Source organism: Gouania willdenowi, chromosome 7, assembly GCF_900634775.1.
Source record: "Gouania willdenowi chromosome 7, fGouWil2.1, whole genome shotgun sequence".
Classification (NCBI taxonomy): domain Eukaryota; kingdom Metazoa; phylum Chordata; class Actinopteri; order Blenniiformes; family Gobiesocidae; genus Gouania; species Gouania willdenowi.
The window spans coordinates 38,420,062-38,441,575 of record NC_041050.1 but is presented as its reverse complement, the minus strand read 5'-3'; the positions used below and the strand labels follow the sequence as shown (position 1 = coordinate 38,441,575).

General features: G+C 36.0%; 1 protein-coding gene across 1 annotated transcript; it reads right to left on the bottom strand.

Moving 5' to 3' along the window:
* Positions 1–58: 58 nt before the first annotated feature.
* Positions 59–20,098, bottom strand: impdh2 (IMP (inosine 5'-monophosphate) dehydrogenase 2). The gene is made up of 13 exons (XM_028452180.1): positions 19,992–20,098; positions 19,680–19,799; positions 17,727–17,775; positions 16,418–16,519; positions 16,265–16,339; positions 10,728–10,934; positions 9,569–9,656; positions 9,284–9,483; positions 8,066–8,156; positions 7,886–7,981; positions 2,988–3,131; positions 2,398–2,542; positions 59–206 (listed from the first exon to the last, which is right to left on the bottom strand). The coding sequence occupies exons 2-13, from the start codon at positions 19,775–19,777 to the stop codon at positions 59–61; spliced, it is 1,443 nt and encodes a 480-aa protein (XP_028307981.1). The 5' UTR covers positions 19,778–19,799; positions 19,992–20,098.
* Positions 20,099–21,514: the final 1,416 nt, after the last annotated feature.

The window sequence follows — 21,514 nt, the reverse complement described above, 5'->3', positions numbered from 1 at the left end:
AATGATGGTCAGTCTCCACAGAAACATGTTTCGTGTTAAATCTGTGATGATACTGGTGTTACCTGAGCTGTGTGAGGCTCTTGGCTCCGATGTCCTGACAGGAATGCTGAATCCCGGCCAACAGGTAGGGAACAAACTTACTGATGGAGCCTTTGTCCTGCACCGCTCCAGAAACACCCTGAGCAACTTTTATCTTATCGCTCTCACTGTGAGGAGGAGAAACAAACGAAGAGATGACATTATGATCTTTTTAAGGAAGGAAACAGTCACATACAGCAAAAACATGCGTTAATGCTGCGTTCACAGCGGACGCAACACAAAATGTTTGCGTGACCACATTACATACAAAGTGCTAAGAGGCTAATTATTCTCCTGTTGGGCAGCGCGGTTTGATCCACGTGACGAGGTCGTTGGCGCTACATTCCCAATTTTTGATGACATTCATCATTCGCCTGAGTTGAAAACATTGGAAATCACATTATTATTAAAAAAACTAATCATATCTCTCCTTACCCCTGCCTGTAAATATGTATTTATCTATATTCCTGATAGTTTTCATATTTTTTTCTATTAATATATAAAGCCTCTATTATTGTATTGTTATTTTATCTACTTCATTGCACTATTTGAGTTTCTTTAGGGTATTCTGTGTGCTGCCGTATGTTGTCTTTTTTCTTGCACTTTATCTGATTTGAGCTTTAATGTCAGTACATTTCAATCAATAAAGCTATTTTACTCCAACACAAAATCAAAGTTGGAGAAAAAGCTAAATACAGGGGCTGTGGCTAATGCTGCCACCTGGTTGATCAGGTTGGTTAAGACATCGTTTTTCAACCACTGCTGATCGTCAGATGTACAGTGGGAAATCATTTAAATGAAATAAATGTAAATAAAAAAGGCACAACTGCCATTCAGTTATCAACGTTCATTTTAATAAACTAGATTCAGTTCACACTTGAACATTAAATTCCTCCATAACAGCCTTTGGATCAAATCTGACACTCTTAACATTTGAATTATAAAGATGTATTATATATTATTTTAATAATACAATATTTACATGTATTATATTAATAGATTATAAAATGATATGAAACAATGCATTATATAAAATAACACTATATTTAACAGAATAAAGTTTAATTGTAGTTCTAATCATATTTAATGTTTTTTTTAAACAGACTTTTATCCCTCCTATGACGTGTATCAAGTATGTAAAGTATGAAAGAAAATGTAAATATAAAAATACAATATTTATGTTTGATTTCAAGACACTTCGATTTTTTAAATGAAAAGATGGAGCTCGGCTATAAAACAAGTTCTGATGAACTACGGCCGGCACACGAAACGTCTCCATGTTGAATAGCACAAACCATGTTCCCGAGAATTCAGTCAAAGGACTCGGTTCAACAAAAAAGGTCTCAGAGGCTCTAGACATCTGCTCATAGAATATCCATGTCAAATTACAAGCTGATTCAATGAGCAATAACGGAGGAGTCATTTCAAAAACGGGGTCCCAGTGGCACATACGGAATACCTGGCCCCATTCATACTGTATATTGGTATGCGTCAATGATTCGGTAACACCAACCATCGTAATATTTGACTCACTAATAAATGAGAAATCAACTTATTTTGGGCCCCAAATCAAAAATCGGGCTCCGTGCATCAATGCGTACACATCCATAGATTATAGCTACCAAATTTCAGCCCAATCTGTTAACGAATAACAGAAGAGTAGTGATTTTAACTAGTGTACTCAACAACAACAACAACAAAATGAGGACGTTCAGAGTCCGATAGCCCAGCCTTAAAAGTTGAAAAACACTGGCTTAAAGCTGATATCCAGAGTTTCTGAGAAACGTCTTGATGCCCCGCCCTCAATTGATATATGTCTATATATATATTTACCTGTCTGCTGTTGTGACGCACGGCCTTGTTGCCGTGCACAGTTCTACATTCACTTTGATTGACAGTCTCAAAAACAGGAAGTCGAAGCCTATTGGCTGGACGCACTTTTCATTTGTATAGGGGTCTATAGGACGAAGGAGGGACATTCATATACATGAATGTATATGAATGTCCACCAGCAGTAGACCATAGTAAAATACTAGTTAGGGATTTTTTGGCATTTCAAAAGAATCATCCATAAACATAGATTTCTCAGAAACTCCAGATATCAGATTTAAGGAACATCCCATCTACCCCACAACATAAATCAAGTTACCACAAAAGAACGTCTTGCAAAATATTTGCTTCTTGGATTTTTTTAGGCTTATTAATCATATTTGTGATCTTGAACCCAATGAGGAAGACTCGTCTGTAGGGAAAACCCCATCAAACTGATGCAAGAACCAAAACAACTGTGTGTAGACAGGAAGAAAAAGTGCTCTATACCTGAAGTATCTGGTCTGTGAGCCCAGGTTTTTGTCCATAGCATCGAGGGACCCCATACCACGGTACTTCTTTAGCCTAATGCCATCAGAGAAGAAATATTCCCCAGGAGCCTCACTGGTAGCAGCTAGCAGCGAGCCCATCATCACTGGATTAAAAAAACATTCAAGTCACACACACACACACACACACACACACACACACACACACACACACACACACACACACACACACACACACACACACACACACACACACACACACACACACACACACACACACACACACACACACACACACACACACACACACACACACACACACACACACACTTTTTTTTTTTACTGCATTTTAGCTGAACTAGATTAACAAAGTGAAATGATAGAAATACAGTTTAAGATTGTGTGTTATAACAAAAACAAGTTCTGATGAACTATTTTCTGATGAATTTTCCCTTCATTTCATGTAATTTTAAGGAAGAAATACTAGATCAGGATATAAATCTACCTATACCATGATATAAAATTATCTCTATATCGCACAGCACTACGAACACGTCTGCGTTATATAACATGGAGGTCAGTATCTCATACCTGTAGATGCTCCCAGGGCCAGAGCCTTGGCGATGTGGCCCACGTTCTGGATCCCACCGTCAGCGATGACTGGCACCCCAAAACGACGAGCGTACTCTGACACTTTATAAACTGCTGTGGCCTGAGGTCTGCCACATGCCAGGACTGGAGGAGGAAACACAAACAAACTATGGGTTAATCTCACCTCAGATTTTTAGGATTTCACACAAATTCTGGTGTTATTTTCTAATTAAAACTCATTTACCAACAGCAGGGCTGGAGTCAATTACAATTATATCTTCAATTATCCATGCTCAATTACAACTCATAATTACAGTGACCAGCATTTTTTCCTAATAAAATTACAAATATCATTTCCCCCCTGAAAGTGAATTACAACTGCATTCTTAATTACAATTAATCGCAATTACTGAGCCTTTAATAAATAAGCCCATAAACCGTAACGTAATCTTCCTCTTGTGTTAGCTTTCTGTTAGCATCTCTAATGATAACGGGTCAGTTTGACCCACCTATTATCTAAAATCATTAGGGTTGGGGTCCATTACATTTTTTAAATTACAATTACATCTTCAATTATTCATGTTCAATTTTGATTACATTGACCTGTATTTTTTCCAATTACAATCAAACTGTTATTTTCCCCCTGGAATCAATTGCAATTACCTTCTCAATTACTAAAATTCATTTAATCACAATCACTGAGCCTTTAATAAATGAGCCCTTAAAAACGTATCCTTCCTCTTGTGTTAGCATCTTTATGCTAAGGGGTCAGTTTGGATCAATGTCCTAAATCAGATATAAAATACACAAGAAAATGTTATCTATCATCTAATTTATTTTTCATCTCTTGGTTACTGTGTCAGGCTTCCTAATCAATGAAAATATTGGTATTCAGATTTTTGGCATGTGCGTGTGAGCCTTATTTTCTGTCACTATATCCCTAAACTTAAATTATATAGTTGGAAAAGTTGTGTTTGATTAAATTGTAAATGACAGTTTTCATATAATCTTCAATTATCTGAACTCAAATACAATTAAAACAGCAACAGATTTTTTTCCAATTAAAATGAAAATTAGTAATGTGTCGTAATTGTAATTAATTATCAATTACGCAGTTTCAATTATAATTGCCCCAACCCCTGGCCAACAGCGTAGTTTAGCATTCATGGTCACATTAAGGAGAAACGGACACTATGGGAACGTCTGCCAAGTCTAACAATTTAAATTCCTCACATACAGGGCTAAGTTTTAGTTGTTTTTTCTATATTACAAACTCCGTCCTCATCTCATCATTTCTAGTGTTTTGTTGAACTGACAGTCATGTTTTTTTATTTATTTATTTTAATAAATTACAAGCCTTGTAGACTTAAACATTAGATTTTAGAAAACTGAAAAACCTGAAAACAGAACAAATACCCACTGCTTGAAAATGTAAAAAAATGTAAAAAAGTGGCAAAAGTAAACATGCAAATGAAAACAAGATAATGGTGATGTTGCAGCTTTGACTGCTTTGTACAAAAAGACTAAAGTTAAAACATGCCATTCTAGATCATAATAGATAAATCATTGGGAGTTCTATTAGTTAGGGGTGTCCCAATACAATCTTTATACTTCCGATACAATACCGATATTGCAACCATGGGTATTGGCTGATACCGATAATGATCTAATACGTTATCAGTGTGAAGAATACATACTTTTATTTCTTTTGTGTGTGGAATATTATAAAAGGCTTGATATAACAAAAACACTCATCAACATCCCTCACCAGATTGGTTCTCATTATAACTCACAACCTTTTTCTAAACGTCCTGAATCTAAGAACTTAAATGTATACATAAGATACCTCGAACAGAATAAAGAAAAACAGAACAAGGGCAATAACTCCGGAAAACCTAATTGTACACTTCTCATTTTCGAACTCCATCAAGGTATTGTTACCCTGAAGCCACATATCAAATTTGGTTATCCTATGTTAAACAGTTTGATAAAAGCTGTCCCCTTTAACGCGGAGGGACGGAGCTCAAACCTATAACCTCATTCACACTGTGGTGGGGATCAAAACATTAGTCAGCAACAGCGAGTATGAAAAAAGTGATGGAGCGGAATCTGGAACGAATCGCTTGTATCGGAAATTTTAGATAAAGGCAGATATCAGGGATCTCATCAGAAATGCTCAACAGCGTAGGGTAGTGGTTTTCCAACCTTTTTCGGGTCGTGACCCCTTTTTATATCACAAATTTATGGCGAATCCACAACTTTTTTGCCCCAGCTCATTTTTATACTGTATTCTAATTGAACTAGATTCATATTTGAGCAAGTGAAAGTATAGAATACAGTTTGAGATTGTGTCGTGTTTTAAAAATAAAGTATTTTAGCTCTTTGATTTTTCTGCTTCTTCCTGGTCTGTATATCTATGTATGTGATAGTGTTTGTTTTTAAAATGTATTTATTTTTGCACAATTAAAATATTTATTTTGTGATTACTAGATGTTTCACGACCTTGAGGCTGAAAAACCCTGGCGTAGGGGGATCACTCTTCATCAGTCTTATTGGGAGGCCCAGGGGCATCCTCACCCCAAAATTAAAAAAATTATAAAACCCTCTCAAACACTATTTCCTGCCTTTTGAGGGCCAGATTAAAGAGTTAAAACAACTCGTACACACCTGGAAGTCCCTTTTGTGTCCAAGTGTGCAACAGTCCGATTAAAAAAGGAAAAAAACACAGAAAAGCCCCCTAAGAAGGTTGAAACACAGCGTAGGGGATCAAAATCACAGCATTGAGGACCCCTACAGTCAACAGTGTTGGCGAGAACCCTGATATAATCCACTACTTGTCTTTTTGCTGATATCGATCCAATATCGGATCAGGACACCCCTACTAACAGTATCAAGGTAACAGACATAACTAGAGTCCACAAGTTCATTATGTCTTCAGGACAATCCAAGTTAGGAATGCAAGTTTATGGGAGTCCTGGTACTGAATCAAACGCACCAGTTACTGTATAAACACGTAAATAATATCATTGAAGTTGGGCGTAAATAATCTCCCTTGAATGACTGACAGATTAGTATTATGAACAAGCAAAAAACCCCAAAACCCCAAAGTCCAGCTGTCAACCCCCCCCCCCAACCCCATCTACATCTACTACATCCACAGATGCAAAGCTGTTATCCAATCAGTGCAGCACACTGTGAGAGGAAGAGGTGGTGGTAGCCAATCAGAGCCCAGCACAAGCCAGCGAGAAAGGGAACTTACTGGAGTATCCCGTAACAGTGGTTGGGGTTTTGGGGCTGTGGAGCTTTATAGCAGGTGGAACACTGAGGGGAGCTGAATGTGGACAAACACGTACACGACACGCAGACAAAGTATGTAACACAGGGAGGAAAAGCAAGGCAGAGGAATTTAAAGAGGAAACAAAGACAGGAAGAGAGAGCGACGACAAATAGATGATGACTAAACGATTTAAAGAGTAAAAAGAACAATAAACAAATAGAAGTCTGACAGCAACGTCAAACAGGAATTCAGAGAAAATTAAGTCCAACTAACAACAAACTATATGATAACAATGTTTCAGCAAAGGTGCCATAGAAGCTTGAATGATTTGAACCAGAAAAACAAAGTCATACCACTTAAACTAAAAAACTTAATCATCCTTCTGCCCGAGTTAAGCCTGATATATGGTTCTGCATCAGGAACTACGCCAACGTGATGCAGAGGTTGACCAACTGTACTTCTGCATCGAGGGAACGCATCGCTGTGCGATTAGCGGCCATGCCGCTAGGAGGTTTTGGCTGTATGTTGTTACAGTGGAGCATTAAAAAAAGTCTTTGTTTATCTTTTGGTCACAGAAAACAATGTTTTATGTTTTTTAAGAATCTTAAAATGTAATTTTTTTCTGGATTATTACTGACCTACTGTGCCAAACCATGTGAGACAATGGTTTCAAAATGTGTGCTTCATTTTTCAATACAAACATATGCAACACGTAAAAAAAAAAAAAGTATAAACTGTATCGAGTGCACAGTCAACAATCACGACAGGGGCGTGGGGGCTCCGGCCCCACCGTAGAGCAGAGAGGGAGCAGCGCAATGTAAAACTTGCTTTAAACATAAAGTTCCATTAACGGTAAACAATGACCATTATTGTTTACGGTTAATGAAACACACACTGTAGGTACAGAGACGAGGCAGAGTAGTGATAACGATAAACACACCTTTTGTCTGTGATTGACTCCGTTCGGCAATGTTTCACGTGCTGCAGCCATGAAAGGAAATAATAAAACTCTGGCACTTTCTGTTTTGGTTCTCTCTTTGACTCAATCCACTGTAGAAACAACTCACGTAACGCTACACAAAAAGATGAAACATAGCGGTGTGACTAAGCTTTGGAGCGGACCAATGACGGCGCTTATGTTCCGCGATGCCTCAACGCGCAGTCGGGATTCTTGGGAGGCACACAGGTTACGGCGAGGGGTTCTACGTGAGGCTACGGCGTCAATTTGATGCGGAAAGACATCAGGCTTAAGTGTGTTAGCTATAGTAGCTAGCTACAGTAGGACCACAGTGGCAACCCAAACCACATCAGAGGATCTGAGTCTGGCTGAGAGTACGGTGTACATTTTAGGACATCTCAGAGTGAGGTATCGGGCATCAGGAAAACCTCTGTCGTTGGTCAGACCAAACGGACTCATGACTCAGCAAATCCTCCGTCAAATGAAAAGGCTTCACTTGTCAAACCAAACGCAGTCAAAAAAAAAAATGACCTCAGGCTTCAAAATAAAAGTTGTCAGACTCAACAGCCCTCAGTCCATAAAACATGACGTTTTATTTTGAAGGAACCCGTATGAAAGTGCTGTGTGGACAGAGAACAGAGAGAATGGACCCCAGGCACTGACCTTCCTGTGTGATGCAGATAGATCCACTTCCCATTCCGACTCTCAGAGCATCAGCTCCAGCATCAATCAAGTTCTTTGCCTGAGCTGCAGTCACAACTTTAAAAACAAGACAGAAACACAGATTCATTTTAATGCGATGTGGTGCGTTTAGTGTCAGTGTGTAAACGTAATAATAATTACCATTTCCTCCAATAACCTGTAAGATGGGGTACTTCTCTTTGATGTATTTGATCATCTTGATCTGGAAGATTGAGTTTCCCTGAGATGAATCCTGAATAATAGAATCAACGCATTGATTAACACATTAAACATATTAAACATCAGCAGACTTCTAAATGACAGTTTGATGTGGAACTACAATAAAAAATTAAAAAACAGACAAGTTCTCTTTTCACATCTTATTGGACTTTACAAAATCATCAAAATGTCCAGGTTTCCCAAGGAAACACGTTCATTTAAATTACCGTAACTCCACTAGTATTTGCTCTATTTGAGAAATTCTAGCACTTTCTGAAAGCTAATGAGTTGTTCTTTATAGTCATTATCATTTAATACGGTAATTTTACTCATACGTGACAAAATCTTTAAAGATTGTTTTGACTAAATTGTCACATGAGGAAAAGAGAAGAGACTAAGGTCCAAGATGGATTAAAATACTGGTGGATTTAATGAATAAATATCATGGAGGTTCAGAGAGGGATTAGAAAACAAAGGAACCACTGGGAGAAACTTAGAATATAGGAAGTTAAAGTAAAGTTTCCATTATCTGGTCTAGACCCTAACCACCTCCTGTCTCCATGACAACAGACAGAATAAAGCTCAGAGTCAGCATAAGACCATGAGATGGAAACGTTTACAGTTATTTATTGAAGTGTATATTTAATGATGAGTTAATGTTCTGTAAGCCTTGAGTTTTTTCTATTTCTAGGAGGAGATATTTCTCATTTCAATGATTGAGAGATTTTAAGAAGGTTTATATCAGATTTTTCAAGGACAGAATGTTATAATACATAATAAAGATGAACATTAACAATAATTTATTTATTATATTGTATTTTGCCGCTACTAGGTAGATTCAAGAAAACACTGAGTAATCTGAGTACAAGTGTCCCGTGTATGTATGCCCACCTTAGTTTACTTCAATAATTCCTTTTTAAACTTTTATGGCTTTAGACTAAAAAAAAAAAAAAAAACTACTTGCAAAATTTTTACTAGTCCAAACTTATACTGGACACTATTACTTTAACAATGAACTCATTTGTGTTCAACACTGTTTAATCAACCTTGAAGAATTGAACACTGTTTTACCTTATTATCATTAATAATTCTGATTGCTCCCAAACCCATATATGAATAAATCTACAGTTTCTGCCTCTGAATGAGTAGATCCCATCTCACCAGTACGACTACGTCCACTCCACTCTGCACCAACAGGTCCAGACGATACTTGTCATCATTGTGGGTTCCAATGGCGGCTCCACATAGCAGCTGTTTACGGGAATCTTTAGAAGCCAGAGGGAAGTCCCTGTTCTTCTTTAAGTCTGTGCGTGCGATGATGGACACTAACGACCCCTCCTCGTTTACTATAGGAAGTTTACCTGACACGTAACCAAAGAAAACCTTAAAACATCCATTTATATACAAAAATGATTTATGAATATTAAGTGCACAAGCAGCGCTCACCTTTCTTACTCCTTTGGAGAATCTCATTTGCTTGTTTCAGAGTAACTCCAGCAGGAGCCACGACGAGATCCTCCAGCTTTGTCATCACCTGCAGCAGAGAAAAGGTGACGTCAGCACTTTTTAGGACACTTTTTGTGATGTTGTATTAAAATTATTATTGTTTTAAACTTATTAGAGGGAAACAATTTAATGGAAATCATTTAAAAGTTTCAAAATGATTATGGAAATTAAAACACTTCACCAACCTAACAGAATTCATGTTTTTAAGAGCAATAAATATCTAATTTGTTATTCTAATGCCAAGGTACATATTTTTATTGAAAACATTCTAAAGGCACAACAAAATTCCACTTTGTCGCCAATATTAACAATATGCAGTAATTCTAATCAAAGTGTCTTCAATAGAAATCAAACAAACAAAAAAAGCTTTTATGATCTTTCATAATTCCTCCTTCTAATAAAAAGTGCAATTAACAAAATGCAGTGATTTTTTAAAAGTTTTTTTTAATGGGAATCAAATGAACAAAAAATTGATTTTTCACATTTCTTTTTTCAAAAAAAAGTACAATGAACAATATGCAGTAATTCTTATCAAAGTGTCTTGAATATTATATATATATATAATATCTTTCATACTTTTACATACTTGATACACGTCATGGGAGGGATAAGTTAAAAAAAACATTAAATAATTAGAACTACAATTGAACTTTATTCTGTTAAATACTGTTTTGTTTTATATAATGAATTTGTTTTTATATTACATAATTTTACATTATTTTTACATGATGTATAATATATAAATGTGTTATGTTTGTGTGCTTTGGGACGGCAGCACAATGGAATATTCCTTGTTTTTGCACCTTTACTTATACCGTCTTGGCTGATTTGCAGTTTGTAATTTTTTTAATCTGACTTTGGAACATGCATAAGAATTCCATTGTACCCTTTATTTTTTTATGTGTAAATATGGCAAACTTTCTTCTATTCCATTTGCAATAATTAATTTGTTTTCAAAAATGTTTTTTAGACCAATTAGGTGAGATTTAATAATTTTGCACGGCACAGCTGATCATCTCTCATGGCACGCTTGAGAGAAATCATGTTTTAAAAAATCCTTGTATGAATAGATAAAACATTTTAAAGACACTCCACTGACCTCGCTGAGGGGCAGATCGTGCTCTCCCTCCTTCAGAAAGTCGATGTCTCTGGAGGAGATGATGCCCACCAGTTTACCGCCCATCTTTCCGTTGTTAGTGATGGGGATTCCACAGAAACCGTGGCGTGCTTTGGCCTGGAACACGTCCCGTACTCGCTCGTTGGGACTCATCACGACGGGGTCCGTGATGAAGCCCTGCTCGTAACGCTGGAGGGAAAGAATGGAGGAAACACAGGAATGACGTTGTGCAAAAAAAATAAGAGTATTGAGTGATGAGAGGTGGAACCAACAAAGGAGGCACTATCAGCTGTTGCAGGAAACCAACCTAACAACTAGGGCTGGGAAAAATATCGAGATTAATATTTTATATTGCGTTTTCTACTTCGGCGATATAGAAAATTACAATATCACCTATATTGATATTGTTCTAATAAATCAAGGAAATTCTGCATGCGTGTGTGTTTGTGGAGAGCATTTCTCTCAGACGTGGTGTTTATTTGACCTGAACCTTTTTTGAGTGCTTGCACATAGGTTGAGTGTGTGCATGCATTATTTTGGACTTATTTGGTGTTGAAAAACGTTTATTTTAATTTCATTTAGCCCGGATGGCACATTCATGTTTACCCAGAAATGAAATCTATTCAGCTTTTGTCGCGTGTACACACACACACACACACACACACACACACACACACACACACACACACACACACACACACACACACACACACACACACACACACACACACACACACACACACACACACACACACACACACACACACACACACACACACACACACACACACACACACACACACACACACACACACACACACACACACACACACACACACACACACACACACACACACACACACACACACACACACACACACACACAAAATGAGTAAAATATAACCAAAAATGAAACATTTATTAAAAAAAAGTACACAAAAACACTCAGAAAAATACACCAAACAACAAAAATATGAAAATTAGTCAAAATACACAAAAGATACAACGATACAAAAATGACTCCAGAATCACACTACAACGGCAAGAAAAAACAATATATATTATATACAAAAAATGCACAAACAGACCACAGAAAGATACAAATACACACATAATGATGCCAATAAACACATTACAGAAAAATAGATGAAACGATAAAAATGAGTAAAAAAAAAAACTGTCCCATAGAAATCACACACACTATTTTACTTTGCACCCGCACATAAACCCCTTTATAACAGAGTACAGTGTGTGTACACCTCTTTGTACATCCAACCTTCAAACACATACTCATTTGGCCATAGTTGACATTTGTGTTGTTGTTTTGTTAATTTATGTTGTTGTAGTAATTATGTGTATTTTTGTGCCACTAGTTGCCCATGTTTGTGATACACGCACAAGTTGTCTTTTTAAAGCACTCTGATGTGATTGTAGCCTATGTAGCATTTTTGCATGAGCAAATACAACCCAGAATTGTCTTTCTGGTCAGACTTTATTTGAATTAAAATGATCACGATTTATATTGTATATCGCTATTGTGAGAAAAAACAGAGATATGAATTTTGGTCCTTATCACCCAGCCCTACTACCAGCACACAGAACACTAAACATTAAAGGAGAAATTTGTATAAACATGTTTAATAAAAAAAAAAAGGAGAGAATTAAAACCATTATGAGCAAGCGGAAAGAGTCGAGCACAGTGGTTCTCAACCTGGGTTCGATCAAACCCCTGGGTCCGGTTTTTCAAAAGGTTTAATCTTAGTTAAAATGATACAGATTTGGTAATTTTTCTGCAATCCATTTTACTTTTGAGCTGGTTTTTCAAAGCAACATCAGATTGGATCAATTTGATCCAGAATAGAACCTTCTCAGGATAACCAGAGCTGATCTTTGTTTGATGAAGGTTCTTCAAGCCTTTGGAGACCCTGACCAATCTCCTGCATTCTGTCAGAACCAGAACCAGCAACCAGGACAGGACGTACAACAAGGGACAATAGTTAGACACTCATTATTAGTGACAGAATTAAACATTATTTGTGATCAATACTGAGAGTTTATAGTCGACCTAATCACTATAGCTTGATGGATGAACAAATCAAATTAAAACCTTATGAATAAATTGGATATACTGTAGGCTTTACTGCATGATCTAAATATAGGATTATTTAATACACTTTTAAAGTGTCATTACATTTTGAAAAACCAGGCCCAGGAGTTTGTTGAGTCAGTCTCAGGAGTTCAGCAGGGGTCAGACACAGTGTTAAGGCTGCAACAACTAATTGATAAAAATCGATGATTAAAAGCATTGGCAACGAATTTCATCACTGATTCGTTGTGGGATTATTTTTCACTGACTGTTACGCGCAGCTGTTAGCTTCACCTGCAGAGCTTTGTCAATAAAGTTTTTGATTAAAAAAAAAAAAAAAAAAGGAGGAAAACCTTCCCCTGCTGAGCGAGTCAACAGAGGAAGTTAGATGCAGAGCAGAGGTGGAGAACAAAGTTCGGCCGAAGCTCACGAACGCTCTCCCACACGTTTGTGAATAAAGGAGGTCAACAGCAGGTAAATCTGTTTGGAAGAGACAAAATGTATCGTTAGCCCCACTGGTAGCTAGCCTGATGCTAGTGTGTGTGCGCACGAATGTTTACATGTGTGTGCGCGCACGAGCGTTTGCATGCTTTGCGTGTTTGTGTGAGAGAGATCCTTTTTTATATTAGTTTCATCAGCTTAAGCAGGGTTTAAATGTGCTTTATATATAAACTTAACTTGTACACAATGGTGGTAATAGTTTAAAGATGAAGCCTGGTCTGTAATAATGAGTGAGGCTGGATTAATTGGCTACGTGCACAATATGGTGTCCAATAACTTCTGGTGACAGTGTGTGTGGGCGAGGACTTCTGGTTCTAAGGTCCAGCCAATCACCCTGGATTATTGTTGTTGTTATGAAGCCAGCGAGCGGTGGAAAAAATGACTATGTTCTGTGTCCAGAAGAGGAGATTGGTCCATCAATGTGTAGGAGGTTCAGTATTACACTGTTGTACCTGTTCTTCACAGTACAATTATTGTGTTAGCTTCCACTGCTTCCCTGCTGATAATGCAGCGCATCAACAATGGCTAGCTAAAATCCAGAGAGATAACTTCACTCCAAGTAGGGACACAAGAGTATGTAGCTGGCATTTCTAACCCAGTGATAGTGCTGGGTATATGTAACGATTCACTCAACTCCCGATACGATTCTCTCACGATTTATTTTACAAAATGGGACTGTAGACAAATGATGACTGAAAAATATTCCTTTATTTTTTTGGGGAAAAAACTGGGGAAAATACTGTACTAATTTCCTTTTATTTTTCATTGTCAAAATAATCCCTTGTTAAACTATTCAAAACAATGCAAATTAACTAAAAATAGATCATGAATGAAATTTAAAAAAAAAAGGAATAATACAAATGAAGAAGCCTATTAATTTAAATTCTGGTTCTATGGTAAACAATGCAAAACTACATAATAGTTCCTTTTGTTTTTAAAAGTGCAACTGAAAATGTATTTTGTGCCTTAACAACTGGACTTAAAAAAAAAAACAGTCTGCCCTGTATTTACATCAGATATTTGTTTGGACCAGCAGAGGGCACTGGTAACCCAGAGGTCAGTTGGCATGCAGATATTCTTGCAGTGAAGAAGAGATGCTATGCTAGCAGAAAGAGCTAATAGAAAAATGTGACTTTTACAGATATTCACGTAATATTACAGATATTCTTTTGGTGCTAAAGGGGTAAGGAATCATTTATGAACATGTTTAAGAGTAGAAGGCAGCCAGAAGGAAAGTAGAAGCAGATTCCGCCGGCCTCCTATACTTTTGGACGAGAAGGATAAATATATCTGCTGTTTAAAAAAAGTACTGCGATTCAATTTTCAGAGCAACGATGTGAACTGTGATACCTATGAATCGATTAACTGCCTTAAATTGTTAAATCGTTACATCTCTAGTGCTGGCCGGTATACCTGGTTCATACCGAATACCGGTATATATTTTCGTTATATTAATTTTTAATATACCGCCGTACCGGTGTATTTGATTACACAACTTTCGTAACGCTGCGCAGCGTTTCAGACCGGACCCTTTTCAACGTTGCACTTCTAAATATGAAGGTAAACAGTAGCGCTCTGGTGTTAGTTATGGTGTAAATCATACGTGTAAATGGATCAGAAAGACAATTAAAAGCTCTGAAGCTGCATGTGAGCATGTGCCTGCGTGCGCATGCCTCTGCTACAGGAGAGCAACACTCACGGACATGGAGGCACGGTTAGCTTAGCATGTCGGCAGTTATACACAAAAGAAAGAAAAAAAAAAAAGAGCAAAGGATTTGTAATTCCTATAACACAGAAATAAGTCACGGTGGAGCTGCAAACAAAACGCTACAATATTCACCATAAGAAACCGCCACACTACTGAGTATGCAGCATTTAAAGCTAGAAATCAAGATAATGCTAAAGATAAGCTAGCAATACAAAGAGCCATTGGGCTGCTGTTGCAAACTTGTATTATTACTAGTGTTGAAATATTCTACAATATTCACTCATCATGACAGAAGAATTACTGCAGTAGATTGACTTAGGATGATCTATTTTACTCTCAACCAGTAGAAAATGCTGTGAACACCTGATTATACCTGAAAAATACAGTGACATAAATTTTTAGTCATACTGCCCAGCCCTACGTTATACTGTATTGTGCATACACCATGGAGAAAGAGGCTGGGTTAGGGTTAGATAACAAGGGACCTGCGGAGACGACGTGAGCTGGCTCTGAGTCAAATAGAGAGGCTGCGGATGTGTTTTTGTCTTTTGCTTGAGAAAAAAACTTCAGATAAAGAAAGTGTCGGCGACAAAGGTTAAAATAGCTGCTTTAAAGTTTGCTTTGAGCTGAACTGTTTATTGACATTGTCAAATGTTTCACACATTGCATTGTGGGATGTGGAGTTGTGGAGACAAATTGATAGAATTGTTTTTTTTTCTTTTTCACTTCCTTCTGATATCAGGGGGAATACTGGGAATAATAAACTACAGGAACATTGTGTCAAGGGTTTCACTGTCCTTGTCTAGTGAAGAATAAAGTACATTTTTAATGCATCTGTTTATGAACGCCACATCCCACAATGCATTGCACAATTTTTTCCTGATAAAGTCAACAGTGTTTAAGGGGGAAATGAAAACAAACTTTCAAGCAGCAATTTTATCCTTTTACAGCAGACAATCTATTTATTTTTCAATCAGGCTTTATCTGATAAAAACTATTATTGTCTTTAGCAGCTATATTACAATAATAAATATAAGAAAATTTAAATTAAAGTGCTTTAAACAAAGCAAGAAATCGGCCCATGGTCACATGTCCAAATAAAAAATATAAACCTTTGTTTTGAAAGGGTTCAGTGTCTCTAATAACGTTAACTGGTTACTGATCTGAAACCACTGGTTACTGATCTAAAACAACTGGTTACTGATGTAGGACAGCGTCGCCTACCTTGACTTTACGAACTTCATTGGCCTGGAACTCTGGAGTGCAGTTATGATGGATGAACCCAATGCCTCCTGTTAACTGGCAGAGAAACAAGTACACGAGAGCATGAATTTAAAGCTATGGCACAGATCTTAGCCAATAATGAACCAAACTTACTGCCATGGCTATGGCCATGTTAGCCTCAGTCACTGTGTCCATGGGGGAGGAAACAAACGGTGTCTTCATGGTGATTTGTTTGGTTAGAGCTGAGGTGAGGTCCTGGAGTGGGACACGCATTAGAACATTATAGGCTTATGGACCATTTCATTAACGATTAATAACTGTTCATGTTTAACCATGAGGTAACCCTCCTAATTAGATAAGATTATACTTTAATATACCCAAAGGAAATTTAATATAGAGCCTAATATATACAAAAAATATAGATAAAAGAGCAAGAAGTCATTTTGTGTTTTTGGAGTCATTTGGCACATTTGTTTCAATTTGTAAATTTTTCTGTCATTTTTGTTGGAATTTTATTGTGTGTTTTTGAAGTCATTTTGTGTAGTTTTCTCTTTTTCTGCATGTTTTTTTGGGAGTCATTTTGCATATCTTTGCTGGTTTTTGTGTATTTTTGCTGTTGCTCATGTATTTTTCTGTTGTTTTGTGTATTTAAAGTCTTTTTGTACATTTCTTCCATCATTTTTGTTGACGTTTTGTGTGTTTTGTCGTTGTTTTTGGAGTAATTTAGTGCTTTTTTGTTGTCCTTTTTTAGGCGCTAAAACTGTGTGAACAACTGCGAAAGACTACAAAAAAGAGCATATTTTATTGTAAAATGTAATATTTTGCAGTTATTACTTCAAACAACCTTCTCATTGTGTTTTATTTTGAAAAACTAACTTGACCAATATTGTTCCACAAGTCAGAGTTTGGCATCTCCTCTGATTGGTTAAGTTTGTGGTTGAATGAAAAAACACGGTGTCACTGTGAGTGCACTTTTTTCAAAATAAAAGCCTTTTGGGGACCTTAACTAAAAAAGAGAAGGAACAGCCTTGTTGATGATGGAAAAACTAATGCACCAACTTTGTTTTTTGTGTGTTTTTGAAGTCATTTTGTATATTTTGTTTTCATGTAGTTTTCTCTTTTTTGCAGGTTTTTTGAAGTCATTTTGCATATCTTTGCTAGTTTTTGTGTATTTTTGCTGTTGCTCATATTTTTCTGTCCTTTTGTGTATTTAGAGTCAATGTGTAATTTCTCTTCATTTTTTGTATATTTTTGTTTCCGTTTTGTGTGTTTTATGTTTTTTTTAGTGCATTATTTTGTCCATTTTATTATTTTGTCCACCACAAAAGAGCATATTTCATATGTATTTATTGTAAAATATAATATTCAAACACTATTTTCATTGTGTTTTATTTTAAAAAATCAACTTAACCAATGTTGGGCCACAATCACATCTTTTGGCTTCAAATAATACTCAACTCACCACTTGGTCAGATGTGAAGTCTATGTAGCCTGGGAGAATCAGAAAGTCACTAAAGGAGACAAAAAGAAGGAGATTTAATTTAACAGATTAAACAGATACGATTGGTTTAAAAACATGAAAAGCTTTTATGAAGCTTTGAAACCTGCTGCGTTTAAACAACATTTCTAAGACTAAAAAGTGAAATAATTTGATTAAAGCATCATGTGAACGTGTACTAGTGAGGTTTTAAACATTGAAATAGATGAGAAATCAAACTTAAAAACAAATCAGATAAAAATACACAAGGAAGTAGAGCTGCACAATTAATCACATTTTAATCGTGATCACGATTTTGGTTTTCAAGTTTAAATTTTTCTGATTCTGAATACTTTGCTCCATTTTAGGAAATGGTTATGTATAAAAACAAAAAAGGGGAGGATCTTTTCCCCCTGATCATGTCAATCATGTCACTTGACCTTATTGATCTGTTTGAGGAACAGGTGTAAATTGAACCACTCTATACAGAACACTGCTGAAGTCAGGAGTTATATTTAGGCTGAGTAGATATGAGAAGTTCTCATGTCCTTTAGGTCAATGGTTCTTAACCTTTTCAGGCCACGACCCCTAAAATAAAGGGTCCAGAGACCACAGGGGCCCCCACTGTACCTGAAGGTGGTTGAACACTACTATTATTATTATTTGGGCCAAAGCATATAGTTAAAGATGTAAATCTGTTTTTTTTATCAGAAATAAATGGGTTAATATAATAACTGTGTGTGTATAGCTATTTTACTAGCTACTAACAAGTAACTTAACTACGATAAATAACAAAATATGTAAAATCTTAACAACTATGTCATATTTTATTAAAATCATTCGGTCCAGGGACTGCAGATGAAAAACAGCTTTTTTGCTAATTCTGGTGTATTTTCAGTATTGATATTAATGTACATTGTCCCTGTTAAATAAACCAATAAATGTAATAAAAATCCACTTTGTGTTTTTAAAAAAAGAGACTCTTATTGTTATATATTAGGGTTGTTAAAAAATAAAAAAAAATTTGGTGATACATCGTGATTAAAAATGCATCCACATCAATTTTTTTCATTAAAATATATATATATATATTTTATTTATTTATTTATTTTTTACCCTTATTTAATTAGGAAAGTCTTTTCCACTGCAGGAGACATTATAACTATACAAAGAAGTGTTGAAACCTGGTCATGTTGACCAGCTTGTGTTTTTTTAATAAAATCTAAAAAGAAAATACTAACTTTCTACATTTACCGGTATTTGTTGTTCTACAAATATACCTCAGTTAAGTTGCACTAAAGTCAAAGTTGGTTTAAAAGCCACAGGCAGACTGTATGTTATTTTATTTTAAGTTGTTGGTACATACTATTGCATGTTAAAGCCAATGTTTTGAGTGTAAAATATGACAATAAAATATATTTCATACAAAATGTTCTCATGAAGGTGTACACGTTTACAGATTAGTTTTTTCTTAAGTCATATTTATAAAAAAAAATTCACAATAATCGCCTTATACTTTATATCAGGATGTATCGTGATATAAATTGTATCACCAGATGTCAGGCAATACACATCCTTAATATAATATATATTATATTATATATGGCACAACACCTATACAAAATCTGCAACAGTGTCACAATGTTACAGTGGAAATAAACATTTAAATAAGGTTAATTTAATACTAAAACTGTATCACGTGCAGCAGTATTTAACTTTACTAACTACATCTGTATTTATCTTAGTGAGTTTCAATCGTGGAGAGTAAATCAGATTTTAGATGGCGCTCATTGGTGACCAGAGCTCCTGAGGGCCCCTCACATGGTCCCTGTGGGCTACCTGGGGCCCGCGGGCCCCGTGTTGGTGACTCCTAACAGAACAGCCCCACAGTGACTGAGTGTTTAACCCGGGTTAGAGGTCATATCAGCGGGTGTTTACTTGTATGTGAGTCCGTCTCCTCCGTTGAACAGCTGCTGTCCGCTCAGACCATCGTCCGGTACATAACCGGTCTGTCCGCTGATCAGGTAGTCCGCCATGAACAATCAGCTCACCGGGTTGCTACGGCAACACAAACGTAATGACTATGATAACAAGCACAACTTTATAACCTCGTGCTTCACCGAGCAGCAGCGTCGAGGCGTGAATGTGTGTTTCTATGTCCGGTAATGGAATCAGACAGGACGGTTACAGACGCGCTGCTTTTAAAGAGCTTCACACTTTAAAATGTTTTCAACATTACAGACTATTTACCTTCTATTGAGCAATTACCACCGAGGAGACACACGTGCACCACGATCCGACACACTGCGTTTCCGACATGCTGAACGTCATATCCGGTACACGGATTCTTTGACACCTCCCCCTTTTAAAAAATGATTTATTAGTATGGAAGCCTATCGCCACCAGTAAAAAAAAAAAAAAAACGAGGAAAAGTTAAACAATAATAAAAAATAAGTCATGAATATGAGATACTAAGTTTATAGTATAGTATAGATAGAATCTCATAATTACAACTTAGTATCAATTTTACATTTCCTAGTTTTTTTTAAACTTTACTTTAACACATCCCGACAGTAAAAAAAAAAAAAAAAAAAACAATCAAAAAACAACAGCATAAAACGAAGAAAAGTAAAATGAAATAAAAAAAAATCTAAGGTACCAAGTCATAACTATGACTTAATATTTCTATTATTATTTTTTTTTCCTAGTGGGATGTGCTAAAGTAAAGTAATAAAAAGTAGGGAAAGTAAAATAAAATAAAATCTAAGACACTAAGTCATAATTATGAGATAATAAGTCTATAGTATTGTATCAATAGTATCTCATAATTATGACTTAGTATCTGAGATTTTTTATTTTTCCTAGTTTTTTTTTTTTACTTTACTTTAAAACTAGGAAAAGTAAAATACTGGTAAATAAATAAAAAATCCATGATAGTAAGTCATAATAATGAGATACTATTGATACTATTCAGTATCTCATAATTATGACTTAAGATGTTTATTATTATTTTGCTTCTCCTAGTTGTTGTTTTTTTATTTATTTGCGGGTTGTGTTAAACTAAAGTAAAAAAATAAAAGTAAAATAGGAAAAGTAAAATAATAATAATAATAATAATAATAATATGAATTTGAAGTCATGATTATGAGATAGTATTAAATTTTCCTAGTTTTTTTGGAATTTATTTCCAATATGTGAGAAATCAAAAGTGTAAAAGTAATACTCTAAAATGTGTAATTAGTGCCAGAAGCTCATAGAGTTGCACATGTTGATAAAGCACAATGGTAAGAACATGTAGTAAAATAAGTGACCTCATCTCCAGGTTTGGATTGTGTGACTCAGACCCCCAACAAACACTTCTCACTGCAGTAACTAACAAACAATATTGTGCAACTACTATTTTACAGAATGTTTACTGTAGTTATTTAATGCTAGGGATGAGATGAGTGCATTATTATTGCAGTGATGCATCATGATCTTACGTTTACATAATTATTACTCTAAAATAGGCCGTATTTACAATACAAATGATATCCTTTGCATTTCCCATTTCAAAAATCACTACGAGCACAGTGCACAGCTTCCTTTCACCGTATGAAAAAGATAATATTTACATGATTAATTTGTGTCAGAGCTTGGATGGCATTGCCAGCAGTAAGTCTAACTCATTTCCAGTGACGGGTGGACTCCGCCAGGGCTGCTCTTTGTCAGCGATTCTGTTCAGAACTTTTATGGACATCATTTCTAGGAGCAGCCAGGGCGTTGAGGGAGTC

Coding starts and splice junctions, on each gene's coding strand:
- impdh2 (XM_028452180.1), bottom strand. CDS start 19,777: ATGGCGGACTACCTGATCAGCGGACAGACCGGTTATGTACCGGACGAT. Junction 16,340..16,417: donor ACATGGCCATAGCCATGGCA/GTAAGTTTGGTT, acceptor TTTCTCTGCCAG/TTAACAGGAGGCATTGGGTT. Junction 2,543..2,987: donor GGCCCTGGGAGCATCTACAG/GTATGAGATACT, acceptor TTTTTAATCCAG/TGATGATGGGCTCGCTGCTA.